This window comes from Megalobrama amblycephala, linkage group LG4, assembly GCF_018812025.1.
Source record: "Megalobrama amblycephala isolate DHTTF-2021 linkage group LG4, ASM1881202v1, whole genome shotgun sequence".
Classification (NCBI taxonomy): Eukaryota; Metazoa; Chordata; class Actinopteri; order Cypriniformes; family Xenocyprididae; genus Megalobrama; species Megalobrama amblycephala.
Genome location: NC_063047.1, coordinates 9,500,811 through 9,515,724, shown reverse-complemented (window position 1 = coordinate 9,515,724; position 14,914 = coordinate 9,500,811). Strand labels below are relative to the sequence as shown.

At 34.3% G+C, this 14,914-nt stretch overlaps 1 protein-coding gene across 1 annotated transcript; it reads right to left on the bottom strand.

Annotated features, from left to right (window-relative positions):
• Positions 1–855: 855 nt before the first annotated feature.
• Positions 856–14,687, bottom strand: stxbp1b (syntaxin binding protein 1b). Its single transcript, XM_048187314.1, has 20 exons — positions 14,289–14,687; positions 10,859–10,908; positions 10,368–10,449; positions 10,196–10,272; positions 9,751–9,829; positions 9,545–9,648; positions 8,411–8,559; positions 8,016–8,100; positions 7,734–7,864; positions 7,444–7,551; positions 6,357–6,417; positions 6,206–6,271; positions 6,037–6,117; positions 5,817–5,955; positions 5,497–5,606; positions 4,389–4,493; positions 4,220–4,305; positions 3,968–4,122; positions 2,968–3,094; positions 856–2,828 (listed from the first exon to the last, which is right to left on the bottom strand). The coding sequence occupies exons 1-19, from the start codon at positions 14,323–14,325 to the stop codon at positions 2,985–2,987; spliced, it is 1,815 nt and encodes a 604-aa protein (XP_048043271.1). The 5' UTR covers positions 14,326–14,687; the 3' UTR covers positions 856–2,828; positions 2,968–2,984.
• Positions 14,688–14,914: the final 227 nt, after the last annotated feature.

Sequence of the window (14,914 nt, the reverse complement as noted above, 5' to 3'; positions counted from 1 at the left end):
TGAAATATTATTACAATTTAAAATAACTGTTTTATATTTAAATATATTTCAAAATTTATTTATTCCTTAATTCATTTATTCCTGTGATGGCAAATCTGAATTTTCAGCAGCCATTACTCCGGTCTTCAGTTTCACATGATCCTTCAGAAATCATTTTAATATGCTGATTTGGTGCTCAAGAAATATATTTCTTATTATAATTAATCCTGAAAAAAGTTGTGCTGCTTAATATTTGTAAATAAAAGTATAAATTAAAAAATAATTATAATTACTGTCCCAAAACTTTTGAATGGTAGTGTGTGTATATCAAGTCATTCATCAATTCCAATTTTCAAGAATCATAATTGGTAATACAATTATTAAGAATAATTACGTTTTCTTCCATATATATATATATATATATATATATATATATATATATATATATATATATATATATATATATATATATATATATGGAAGAAAACGTAATTATTCTTAATAATTGTATTATATATATATATATATATATATATAATGTTACCAAGGATGCAATTATATATATAGAATCATTCCTGGACAGACGAAGTGAGCAAGGAGGAGGATGCTAGAGTTATCTCAATGTTTTCTCTTTTGCTTTTTTTTTTTTTTTTTTTTTTAAGTCTTTCTCACACACAAACATTCACCCTGTTTTTTTAGTCCTCTCTTATGCGTCAGTGTGCTTACTTCAGAGATGGGTTATAAAGAGGTATAATGAAGATGTGTATAGCAGTATTTTTTTGAAGCGATCAGATGTTCAGTGTTTCAGTTATATGTGAATGCATGGCTCCTGATTATGCAACATACAGAGAGTTATTGTACATAGGTAAAATAATGTAAAGCTGTATATATTTTATTTATGTAATATATATTTTTTGCACATACTGTTGATATAATGTTTTCAATGACTACATAAACATAAAAACCCTCAAATACGAAACCAAAACATCATCACTTAGTATAGAAACATATAAGCATATTAGTCTTTCAACCCCAAATGATGTTCTCTTTCCTTTAGATGTGTTATTCAAACACCACAAATCGTTATGCAGATAGTCTGTCTTTAAGTTTATTAAGATCTTCTTTTTATTTATTTGTTGCTTGTCATTTGTTGTACTTTGCTATGTAAAACACATAATATTGTAACTTTACAGGAACTGTAATATCTTAGGCTAATTACAGAGCAACACCTTATAGAGACAGTACAGGGTAACAATATTATGCCTGAAATATTTATGATTTATGCCAAACTGGAAAAGAGACTTAAATAAATATTTAAAGATTGAATTATATGTCTAATTGATTCATATTTTCAATACTTGGTTAAATCAAATTGTTATTGCTCATCCACCTAAAAAGTGTTGATGTCTGTCATTTGTCGCTCTTCTCTGCTGAAGTTGTTTTGGTGCCCTCGTGTGTTCAAATGAAGAACATGCTTTTAATTGCTAAGGTTTACTAAAATATTTAAAAATATTATACTGCTAATATTTTTTTGTTAAACTTTTTTAAATTAATTTATCTTGTTTTGCAATTATTTTGACACCATTCAAAGTCTTGCAGGTCATTTCAATTATTCATTTATTTTAAATGTACTTTTTTGAAGAAACGTAACATTTAAGTTTAAAAATGTCTTATCTTTAATATATTCTTTGACATTCAACGTCCACCAACAGCAATGATTAATGATAATTGTATCAATTTGCATAATGATGCATAATTTTTTTTATCTCTATATTCTTCTTCCTATTTGTCAGTGGTCTTTTTGTTATTATATCAACATATCCAACTGTTATACACATTAATATTCACCTGCGTCTAAACCATATTAATATTATAATTGAACTAATGTGTATTTTCTATAACATTATGAGAAATACCCTAATGTGTGATTGCATGGCATGAAAACTCTCAAAATGTCATAATCAAATGTTTAACAGAAGCCAATTTATTTTAATATATGCACAAGACACTGGTTTGCACTTTATAACCTCTGATGTGCTAAATATGTTAAATATATTTAAATATGGCATACATATTGTATATTTACACCGCATGAATTTGTATTCTTAATGTAAATAAATAATGGGCTACAACATAAAAAGCAATCATACTACATTACTGCACAAGGAACAGTAATTTTGTGCTTACTGAAGATGTAAAACAACGTCTAAAAGAACAGAACATCAGAGAGGGAGGATTTACTATATGAACAAAGTCGGTATACAAAACTAGTAACTATAATTTCCTAACCACAAGATTAAAACAACACAAAGCAGTTGATTTTCACAATGGGGCATCCAATATTACCATGATCATCACACAATAGACACAATCATGCTTGGCAGACACACCAGACCACTGCATAGCAGGCCAAACTACTTTACAGAACAGGAAACTGGAATCTCAAACTCAATTTGCTATGCTGAACATTGAGAGTATTTAAATAATCTTTTGTTTTTAGTTACAATCAAGTCAAGTGGTCCCATGTTAGCAACAATGCATAATGACACCTTAATAATTCCTTGTTTATTGATAATGACCGACTGACTCTGCATGATCCCTTATGTATATTTCAGTTAGTTGACAAACCCTGATACAACCTGAGGCTTATATTTAGGTGATTATGAATGGTACAGAGGCTACTTGAGTAATAATATACTTCACTATAGCCTATCGCTGACAAGACAGACTGCCTGAAATTAGCCAAAGTGTAGAAACAATGTCTGGATGTGTGAGTTAATGAAGTTTTAGTTGGATCATATCATTGAGGATACCAGAATAGTGAGAGAGGGCAATGATGTCACCACATTCTAAAAGGAGAGAAAGAGAAAGTGAGGCAAATTTTGTTTAATGTTACAGTAAATGAAAAGATATCTACATAATTAGAAGGGTTGAATGTAATGATAAAAATGTCAACAGTTATTTTTAGAAGATAGTAAAAGGTCTGACCTTGTTTCTTGTCTTCGTCACTTATCTTCTGCAGGAAGCTGGTCCTCCGGGGCCGCGTTGGGGTCCAGGAAGTCTGGGTGCTGCAGATGCTTTAGGTATTTAATGGGAGTGATGGTGTGGGTGGAGCCTGTGAGGGAGGCCATAAACACAAACACTAAAGACTCAAAGAATCATTAAACTACCATAATTAAAACCATTAACTCACATTGTGGAGGTGGTTAAATGTAGTTTACTAAGCATCACAGATAGGCAGTTATCAGTAAACATTCATCCTTTCTGTTCATCACTGCACTGTATATTAATTTCAAGGCATAACCTATGTGTCCCACAGCCGAATTTCAGCGCTCAATAATTCATATTTAAGGTCAGCAAAAATATACACTACAGTTTTTGTATTTTTGAAAGAAGTCTCCTATGCTCACCAAGGCAGCATTTAATGGGGAAAAAAAACAACAAAAAAACAAGAATACAGTAAAAACAGTAATATTGTAAAATATTATTGCTATGGAATTTATTCCTGTGATGACAAAGCTGAATTTTCAGCAGCATTACTTCAGTCTTCAGTCACATGATCCTTCAGAAATCATTCTAATATGCTGATTTGGTGAAAACCATGAAGCATTGTTTTTTTTTCTGGATTCTTTTATGAATAGAAATTTCAAAAGAATAGCATTTATTTAAAATAGAATTTTCATAACAAAATAAAATTATAATTTTTATAATATGTAAAGCCTTTAATGTGACTTTTGATCAATTTAATGCATTCTTGCTGAATAAAGTAATTAATTTTCTATAAAAAAAAAAAAAAATGATTATAGCATATAATCCAAAGAAATCTGATAAATATATCGCCTGGAATTTTAGTCAAAGTCACAGTCACACAGCCATAAAAAGAAGAGCAGATTTGTGTAATGCTTTCTCTTCTAATAGTTGTCTCTGAAATGGTGAGTCATTGGCAGTTTTGAGGTGTCAGAAAGGATCTTTTATCACTGCAACTCACCGATGAGCGCTTCCCATTTGCCGTTGGCCTGTGTGACCTCATAGACGCAGCGCATCTCGCTGTAGGTCACACCCCCAATGATGAAGACGATGATGCGTGGGCCGTTGCGAATCTCTCCTGGACTCTTGTTCTTATGCCAGTTTCCATAACGGGCACTAAAAATAGACAACAGTAGTATTATCACTGGATATTTCAGTAGATTAATGAGAAGATGTTGCATATGAATCCATATGTTTGTGGAGCTAATCCTACCTGGTAGCTGTGGTAGTTTTTGAGGATACTGTGCGTGTGGAGATGTAAGGATACTGTTTTGGATCAAGTTTGTCTTCAATGGCATCCTATCATAATGTAATTAGGAGAAATTCATTTTAAAGAATGTTGACATATCCAAAGTGAGGCAAGTACTGTCAGTTTAGCTCACCTCCATGATGTCTTTAACCAGCGGAGTCCATCGGGAGAGCTGGTACGTTTGCTCACTGACTCTTTCCTTGCGGTCAGATTTCTTCCCTTTGCGTGTGGTTACTTGCTGTGGATTCATTTTTAAAAAGTTATGCATTTTGACCTCAGACATTATGATAAGTGATGCACCAAATTCTGGATGAATAAGTCAATAACCATTTTCATGTTATGGCTGATATATTCTATTTTGTCTATAAACAGACTAGAAATAGTTTTTGATGCTACAAGTAAATTTATGCATGACAATATTCACACTTGTGAAGATTACATTTAACAGAGTAGTTAAATTACTAGTGATATTAAACATTAAGTGAGTAAAAAGTGTTATATGAATGAAAAAATAAGTGGAAATGAATGTCCACAATTAAATATACAATACTGGCCAATATATACACTGCCATTCAAAAAGAAATTAATATTTTTATTCAGCAAGGATGCAGCAAATTGATTAAAAGTGACAGTAAAGACATTTATAAGGTTACAAATGATTTCTATTCCAAATAAATGCTGTTCTTTTGATCTTTCTATTCATGAAAGAAAAAAAAAATTAAGCAGCCCTGTTTTCAACATTAATAATAATAATAATGATTCTTGAGCACCAAATCAGCATATTAGAATGATTTCTGAAGTATCATGTGACACTGAAGACTGGAGTAATGATGCCTGAAAATTACAACTTTGCCATCACAGGAAAAAAATTACATTATAAAATATATTCAAATAGAAAACAGTTATTTTAGTACTTAAATGGAGAGCCAAAATAGCAACTATATGGCAGGGGGGTGATTTTCAGCGAAAAGTGTTGTAAATTTTGAATCTTGTCAGTATAAATCACCATCATTTTTTATTTGTATGGGAAAAAATAAACTTAGAGATTCTGCAAAAATATCTCTTTTGTGATTGATTATGAAAAACAAATCATGCAGGATTTGAGCAACATGAGGGTGAGTAAATGATGATCCATCATTAATGTTGCACCCATGGTGTCACCCTGTTCAGTGAATATGGTGAGAGAAAGGAGGGGATCATGCTTCATATGAATAAAGAACAGTTCATGTGGATCAGCTGACCTCTGAAATGATGGGAAGCCCCATGTGGGCCATATTAGAGATGATATCACTGTCCTCTGGAGGGATCTGAGCATGCTGGAGGAGCTTACACAGATTCTCCTCTGACACACCTATAGACCCACACATAGTCAGCCAGGAATATTATACACACAATTATAGAGTTTGAACAGCATTATAACAGTTTTGCTCACTGTTGTGTGATATTAGTAATGACTATGTGTACAAACTGTGCATATCAAACGTACCACCCCCATCTCACCCACACACACAACAAAATAGAGAGAGAATCCAAAGCATTGGCCATTTTTAGGTTCCCTCACCATTCTTGAGGAAGATGTAGAGCAGGATGATACGGATCTTGTCCATGATGGTGACGGTGGCGTCCAGTAGGATGGGTACAATGGCTCTCATGGGGTCTTTGATCTTCTCACCCTCCGCATCTGTGCCCATAGCTAGATCCTGTGACAGAGCACATAAAGACCATTAACGTTCAATAATATGTCGAATTGAGCAGACAGATTGATCAAAGAAAAGCTTTACCTGCTCAACACGGCACAGTTTGTCCACTGAGCCTTGGTAATGCTTCATACAGTCTTCTGCTAAGTGCAGGTGAGTTGAATACTTCAAGAAACCACCATAAGAAAGATCAGCACTATTGACTTTATCCCATTGAATCAATTTATATAAAAGGTGTAAATTATCACAGTACCTTGCTTAATTCTTTCTGGTACTGTGGCATCTTTTTAAGCATTTGGGCGAGCTCTTTCATGGTGGTCTGTAAGATGCAAAAATAGCTTGTTAGTTATTGGACAATAATAATGAAACTGCAGTTAAGGTTTGATCACTGATAAATAACACACCTTCTCTCCTGTGTTCATCTTTTTGCTTGCAGAGAAGTCCTTAAGCGATTTAGTCACAGCTCTAAAAGAGAAAAACAGAGACAAATATATTTCTAATATCTAATATATATTACAGTTTTGAAAATCTCACTAAATTTTATTTTCATTCACTGTATTTTTCATTTACTGTAATTTTGATTTCCAGTTTCATCTTTAGTTAGTTTTGATGGTTCATATTTTCTTTCTATGAAAATTGACCTAGTTTTAGAAATATATATACCTTAGAAATCAAATTTTTTTAAAGGGTTAGTTTACCCAAAAATGAAAAAAATGTCATTTATTACTCACCCTCATGCTGTTCCACTCCCGTAAGACCTTCGTTCATCTTCAGAACACAAATTAAGATATTTTTGTTGAAATCCGATGGCTCAGTGAGGCCTCCATAGCCAGCAACGACATTTCCTCTCTCAAGATCCATAAATGTATTAAAACCATATTTAAATCAGTTCATGTGAGTTCAGTGGTTCAATATTAATATTATAATAAGAATATAATATTATTATAAGAATATTTTTGGTGCACCAAAAAAACAAAATAACGACTTATATAGTGATGGCCGATTTCGAAACAATGTTTAATGAAGCTTCGGAGCATTATGAATCTTTTGTGTCGAATCATGATTCGGATCGCATGTCAAACCGCCAAACTGCTGAAATCACGTGACTTTGGCACTCCGAAGCGCTGATTCGACACAAAAGATTCATGAAGCAGTTTTGAAATCGGCCATCACTAAATAAGTCGTTATTTTGTTTTTTTTGGCGCACCAAAAATATTCTCGTCACTTTATAATATTAATATTGAACCACTGTACTCACATGAACTGATTTAAATATGTTTTTAGTACATTAATGGATCTTGAGAGAGGAAATGTCATTGCTGGCTATGCAGGCCTCACTCAGCCATCGGATTTCAACAAAAATATCTTAATTTGCATTCCGAAGATTAACGGAGGTCTTACGGGTGTGGAACGACATGAGGGCGAGTAATAAATGACATTATTTTCATTTTTGGGTGAACTAACCCTTTAATCTTTGCAGGACAGACTTACGTTGACACCTCTGCTATGTGTTTATGTCTCAGAGTCATCCACAGGTCGTCATCTTCATCCAACAGCACCTCTTTCATACGAGTGTCACCCATTCCACTGGTCTCATACCTGACAGACACACACACATATGCACCATCAGCATCAGTAACTGCCTACAGCATACATGTACAAAGTGATGATGGAAGGAGTTATTAACATCATGAAAGGTGAAACACTTGAACTTGACCGAGGGTCAGTAACCTTAGAGCAGTTTATAGATCATTTACAAACTGTTGGAGATGAGTTATTACTTGTAGACATCATTCTCAATGGGCAGCAGGTCATAGGCCATGGCCTGAAATGTAAGCTCGTGCAGAAGTGGCGAGACAGGGTCAAAGCCTCGATCCAGAATCAATAGCTGGGAACGTGCTTTATCAGGTCCCTGAGAAAGAGAAGGGAAAAAAAAAACAAAGAGAGCACAAAACATTAAGGCATAGAATTAAAGTTGGACAGTGAGAAATTAAGGTCACTGGTGCAAGACAGAAGCAGTTTATTTTTATCATTCGAGACAAAATACAAGCTCTCAGACTCACCTCTCCCAAAGTGGGGTCATCCGCTTTGTAACCATCCAGTTTATCCTGAAGCATCTGGGCCAGAACCGCATTGTCTTTGTACTCTCTGAAAAACACAGAATCAATCATGATGCTACCTGATGAAGACCATTAACGCTCGCTGTACACTGTAAAAAATAAGTTATAAATAAAAAATGTTTTTTTTTTTTCTGTTAATAAGAAAATACAATTTCAGTCTTTCTACTTCAACGTTTCCAGTATAATTCAATGTGTTATTTGCCTTTTTAGTTTGCTTGTGTTTCTTATATTGTCTTTGCAGATGGCTGATAATGTTTGGAGTCACATTACAGATAGTGTTTATAAGAAAGTAAGTTTGTCAGTGAGATGTTTATGTGTATTTCCTCTTCCTCTCTCACCCTCTGTATCTAACAGCTGGGTACTCTTTCAGTGTGGAGCACAGGGTGGCTATTTGCTCGGCTAAACGCTCCAACACCCGGTTCTTTACATCAGCTTTAAACGGACTGTAGAAATCCTGGAAGGCATCTGAGTTGTCCATTGAGTACACCTGAGGACAGCATACCGACAATAGATAAATTCCTAAAATACAGATTTGTAGTTTTATTCATAACATCTCAGACCTTCAAATGTGATTCAGATGTATTCAAATGTGGAATTGAACTCAGGAGCTGCAGCATATACCATCTAATAGGTACTACAATTGAAACATACTTCATGACCATTAAAAAGTTTGTTCTATATGACACTACTACCAATAATTCGATGTAAAGTGTTCATCAGATGCGCACTTCAGAATCTCACCATAAGTAGTAGGCCAACCTAGTACTGTTTTATGAATACTATGAATTCATGAGAACTTGTTAAAAGTCAAAATTGAAGCAGGGATGAATGTTATTATTGCCAGTTTATGGACGGCTCAGTAAGTAACACATTGTATATGGCTGTTATTGTCCCATAATCCTCTTTCTCAACAGTAACTCATCGATATGTCACCTGCCTCACCTCTCCCTGTATGTATGTGTTGTGTCCTGTGCATTCTGCAGGTTTGGCTAGAAACATGGTATTCCGACTAATCTACAGCTACATAAAAACTGCACTATCCTCTTTCCTTCCCTCAGCTTGACCCATAATCCATATCAGTTTTGTATCTCTCTCTCTCCATCCTAACACACTAGCCTGAACACACTGCTCCATCTGTCACAAGAACATAACCTGACTGACATCCAACCATCCAAATCCACGCTCTCTGTCATTGGCTGCCCAGTGACTCATTGATGGGGCAATAGCCAATGGGGAGTGGGATTAGGGTTGGGATAGGGAGGGCTGATTCAGCCACTCCTCAGGATTAATTATAAAGGGCAACAACAGAGGATTGGAGGCACAGAGACGGCCTGACCAAAGCTGCTCTCGAATGTTCCGGAATGATACATGAGTTCACCACCCTTCCCCCACACCTCCATACTTCCTCCTAAGCATCATTCTTTCTTTCTCAGGTACTAGGAAGTCCCAGGGTCTGATGTAAAGGCTCTCACCTGTGATTCATAGGGCAGGAAAGCAATGTTAATCTCAGTCAGTGTCTTTATGGATTTAGAGGCACGGGATTTACTTATCAAGTTGAACAAAGAGTCTGGAATTGCTGAAATCAAAAATAAAAACAGAGACTGAGTGAGATACATATACTAGATAAACATCTAGATGTGGTAGAAAACAGTTGCTGAGGTCCAAAAAACACACTCACTGTCTGAGAAGAACACGTGTGCCCCTCTGTATATGGGATTACGGGGGTCTCTGAAGTCATTGATGAGTCCTTCAACTGACTGTTGAAAACACAAATATATATATATATAAAAAGAAAATATATTATTTATATGCACTACCATTCAAATGCTTGGGGTAGGTAAGATAGTTTTTTATGTTTTTGAAGTCTCTTATGTTCACCAAAGCTGTAAAATCTGTAATATTGTGAAACATTATTACAATTTAAAATAACTGTTTTCTATTTTAATATATTTTAAATTGTAATATATTCCTGTGATAGCAAAGCTGAATTTTCAGGACTCATTACTCCAGTCTTCAGTGTCACATGAAACTTAGAATATGTTGGAATATGATTCAAACTGAATATGCTACAAACTCCTGTATAAGATCATTTTTATATAAGAATATACGAGACAACGGGTTACCTCATCAGATGGAGTGATGAGATATATGGCTTCCATGGTAGGAAGAGGCTCACGCCGCTTGGATATGTCCTCAACAACTGGAGAAAAAAAGAAAAGGTTATGAAAGAAAGTAAATTTGAGCCTAATTGCTATATACTTCTATGTGAATTTGTTCTACAGGAATAAAACTCACTTGTGATTCCCTCAGACATGATGTCTGTCATTTTACAGCATGATGAAATCATTCTCATGCTGAGCTTGTCCACCACCAAAGCCTGAGGGAGAACAGCATACTGTACATGATCTATGAACAGCATACATGCTCACTCAGAAATTTTTTTTCCATTACAACCAGGTGGAAAAAGACCAGCGAAACACAGCTTGTTGTATTTGAATGCTGGTTGCCAACATGGAATGCTGTTGTGCCGATTTAATGTTATAGTTTAGGATGGTCTTTTAAGCAAAGGTCTAATTTGATACCAGAGTTATCTTTTAATTCAATTTAATTGAAGTTTATTTCAATATTATTTGTATTATTATACTGCACAGACTAAATGAAGATTGTTTTGACTTCACAAACAAATGCTGCATATTACAACAAATCAGCAACAATCTTTTTCGTAATGATTGACTTTTAAACACAAGATGTTCTTCAGCAGAAATAAGGGTGATATTCATGTGTACCTTCCACTCTCCCTTCTTCTTCACCTTCTTAATGACATCATTCATAATCTCTGTAAAAAAAAACAATGAATTTCTGCAAAATGGAGATATGGTACAGGGAGAATAGCAAATACATTTTGCATGCAAGAGATGAAGCAAATCTGAGTCAAAGCCAAGATCACAGGAACCTTCTCAAAAGTTTGCTTTCAGGATCACAAAAAGACAACAAAAGACTTAATTATAGAAAGAACTTATAAAGACTGAAAAACAAAGTCTCAAGCTTTCTAGCTTAGGTTCTTACCAAAGTGACTAATTCTACAATTCTAGATATATGTTATGAATTCATCTTAAATAGTGATACCATTGACTGAAACAGAGATTCAAACAAAGATATTTTCAGATTGAGACTCTAGATCATAAATGCTCTTATAAAATGGAAAAGAACAAGCAGTATAGTTGGTACAGGTGTGATGGTGTCTGCCATAATCTAAATATATCTGACAGGTGTGTGCTAAACAGTGCATAATCATAGACTTTAACAGATGTTGTCACGCACACACAGTCCACTAACTCTGCAGAGTTTGCCAAAAGTATCAGGTAGAGGTGTTGCTGAGTCTAAATCTTCTTTCGTCTTTACAATTAAAACAGCACCATACCCTCTGCAGAGTCTAAAAAACATGACTCTGGGCTGAATTTATATTATATTAACGGTACATTCATATTATGGTTTGCTACTTAGCATCACCTTTGTAAATGATATGAGGATATATATGTTTAAATATTTTTTCAATCTTGATTCAGTGTTAATACAGTCTTTCTATTTAACATATAATAAGGCTTATATACATTTATAGTTTATAGTCATAATAAGGTTTATATACATTAGTTATCTACATTAGTTCACAATGAAAAAAGCATTTATTAATCTTTAAAAGTAATTATAATTTCAACATTTACTAGTACATTATTAAAAGCAAAAGTTGTATCTGTTACTATTTAACTGACCTACACTAACATAAACCTTATTAATGAATATTAACAAAGATTACTAAATACTGTATCAAATGTATTGCTCATTGTTAGTAAAGTTAATGTAACTAATGTTAACTAATAGGACCTTATTGTAAAGTGTCACCATATTTTGTGTGTGTGTTGTCATATTGTAAGGGTTATGCCTCCTTTGTTCTGTTTTTGAGTTTGACAGTTAGTTCTTGTCTGTTTCTAGATCAGTTTCCTTTGTCTAGGTTCTTTCACTTGTTGCCATGGTTTTTCATTGAGTGTATCACCTGTATCTTGTTTCTTTGATTTGTTTGCTTGTGTATTTAAACCCTGTTTGTTCTGTTCATTGTCTGATCTCGTCCATGTGTGCTGGTTGTTTTGTTCATGGGTTCATATACCAGTCTAAGTATCCTGAGAGTTTTTGTTACCTTTTGTGTTTTATAAATAATATCTACTACCTTCATTTAGATTGTTTCATCTCTTGTGTGACACATTCATTTATTTATATTCATTTATATTTATCAATAGCATAATGTTGATAAATATTAGTATTAAATTTAGTGTTATTATTGTTTTTTATTGCCCCAATTAAATAGCTTCTTGTGCATTAAAAAAGTTTATGACGTGAAATAAAAAAAAAATCAAATGTCTTTTATGACAACAGAAAATGAAATTATCAACTTTATTTGTTTGTGTAAATAATATATATATATTCAGTGTGGTGAGAGAGACCCAGCAATCACAGGCCTAATCTCTTCCCAATCCTCTTACAGCACCAGCCTCTCTATTTTTGTTCTTCCCCTGTCTCTATTTCTCTTGCTCTTTGTCACTCTTTTTTTCTCACTCTCAGTCTTTCTTTGCATCTCTTACACTGGATGTGAGCACAGTGGACCTTTATCATTTTTACTGCCCTCCTAAAATCTCCATTGAATCACAAGATCCCAAACGCAACAGCTTCCTGCAGTCATATAACACATTTCACAGCTATTGATGCTGGATCTGGCAGTTCTGACACCCAGAGGTGTTGTTGCATTTAAATAAACTTGTGATGAACCTCACAGGGTATTACTGAAATTGTCGAACGACAAATCCGCATCCAATCTGACAAAATAACTGTCTATAAAAAACACTGCTGGCGAAATGTGTGATTAAAGGGTGGGAACTGGATTGAAAACTAAGATATTGACAGGCTGAAAACTTTACCTACTGATAGATTAAAAATCAGATACAATATTAATAGTTCAAACCAATATGTCAGAAAACATACACCCTCCAGCATAATTTCTGATAAACTATATTGCTTGATGCTGCTTCAGCCATAAATATGCTTGATTTTCACATTTGCCAAAGTAACAAACACTCACACCTGATAATAGGTGATGTTTTTCTCAGAATCTCTAAGATTTAATCAACACCAGCACTGTATATGGCAGCAGAAATAACAGGGAGGAATGACACAGGCAGATGGCAAGACGTGAAGACCAGATATGATGAAAGAAAGAATCAAGAGTGAATTATGAAAATCTCATTAATCCTCATGGATGCATTTAGGTCCAGAAATTAACCAGTGCTGGAAAAAAGTAGCCTACATTTTTCACACTGGTATTTCATAAAGTAACTGTAAGAGATAGAGTATGGAAAACCTAACATCCAATGAGCCTATATAAAAATAAAGCAACAGGTCAATAGTATTATGATATAGGGAATCACAAAAAATTACATTCAGGATATCAAGATTAGATAGATGACAGACAGACAGACAGACAGACAGACAGACAGACAGACAGACAGATAGATAGATAGATAGATAGATAGACAGACAGACAGACAGACAGACAGACAGACAGACAGACAGACAGATAGATAGATAGATAGATAGATAGATAGATAGATAGATAGATAGATAAGACTTAATAGCTCAATTAATGACAGATTTAAAAAAGTAGGCCATACAACACCTTCAACCATTAACAAATTCAACCATTAACATCTACCACCAAAGCTTTGTTTAATAACTTTTCTAAGAACAATTGCCTGTCTGTATTGTTTGTATTCAGGCCTGTTTTTCCCACTCTTTGTGCTTCCACGCAAACCGCCCCTTTAGATCCTTAATCCCACAGGACTACACAGATTAGTGTGTATCTCCAATGCGTGTGTGCTTTCAGCAACATTACAATCATGCCTTTTAATGCATAGCGACACTGATTAATATAATATAAAAGCATGTATTCAATTTGAAGAATAAGGATTTAAGAAGAGCGGTGTTATTGTATGAGGCTTATACTGTTAGTGAATAGCCTATTGTAATACTTAACAATAAAGCATCTCAACACACATGTACAAATTTCTATGGAAATATCAATAATTCCACAAATTAGAAATATCTGAAATACTACATTCAAAAACGTCAGTAATTTTTGCCCTAAAGCAACTTCAGCAAAACATTTCTTACTTTCTCCGACAATCGCCTTGAGTCCTAGAGATGCCATCCTGTCTCCTGCTCCCTCTGCCTGCTGGACTCACAGTGTGCGCGCGCTCAGAGCTACAGTTGGTGTAAATGGGATGTGGTGCTTGCGTCGATGCCTAATCCCACTACACGCCTCCGCAGCTCCTCTGTTGACATGTGCAGCATGTCTTGTAAATGTACATTCATTTGTTCATATTAAGCGTAGCCTTCCAGTAGCTTCCATCATGTTTTGACAAAGCCTTGACTGTTTTTGTTAGCCTCGAGTGATTAATATTTTGGGTAGGCCCTATTGCATAGTTGAACCAGTATGAAAGCAAAGGATTTGAAATTAACGTCATGAAATATTAACATGAATGATGTGCACGAGAATGACGTGACTATTTAGAAGGAAGAATTAACAGGAAAAAAGACCACTACTACCCACTAGAGGGCGACATCGTCTTGCTTTTTTTCTGCTTAGAAACACTCATTTAAACTATTTTTATAGTTTAAAAATGTCTTGAAATCTCTCCACAAAATGATATCCTATTATTTCATACATGAAAAAAAAAAAAAAAAAAAAAACAGAAATATGGTATAAAAATATTACTGTCATTTAGAATAACCCATTT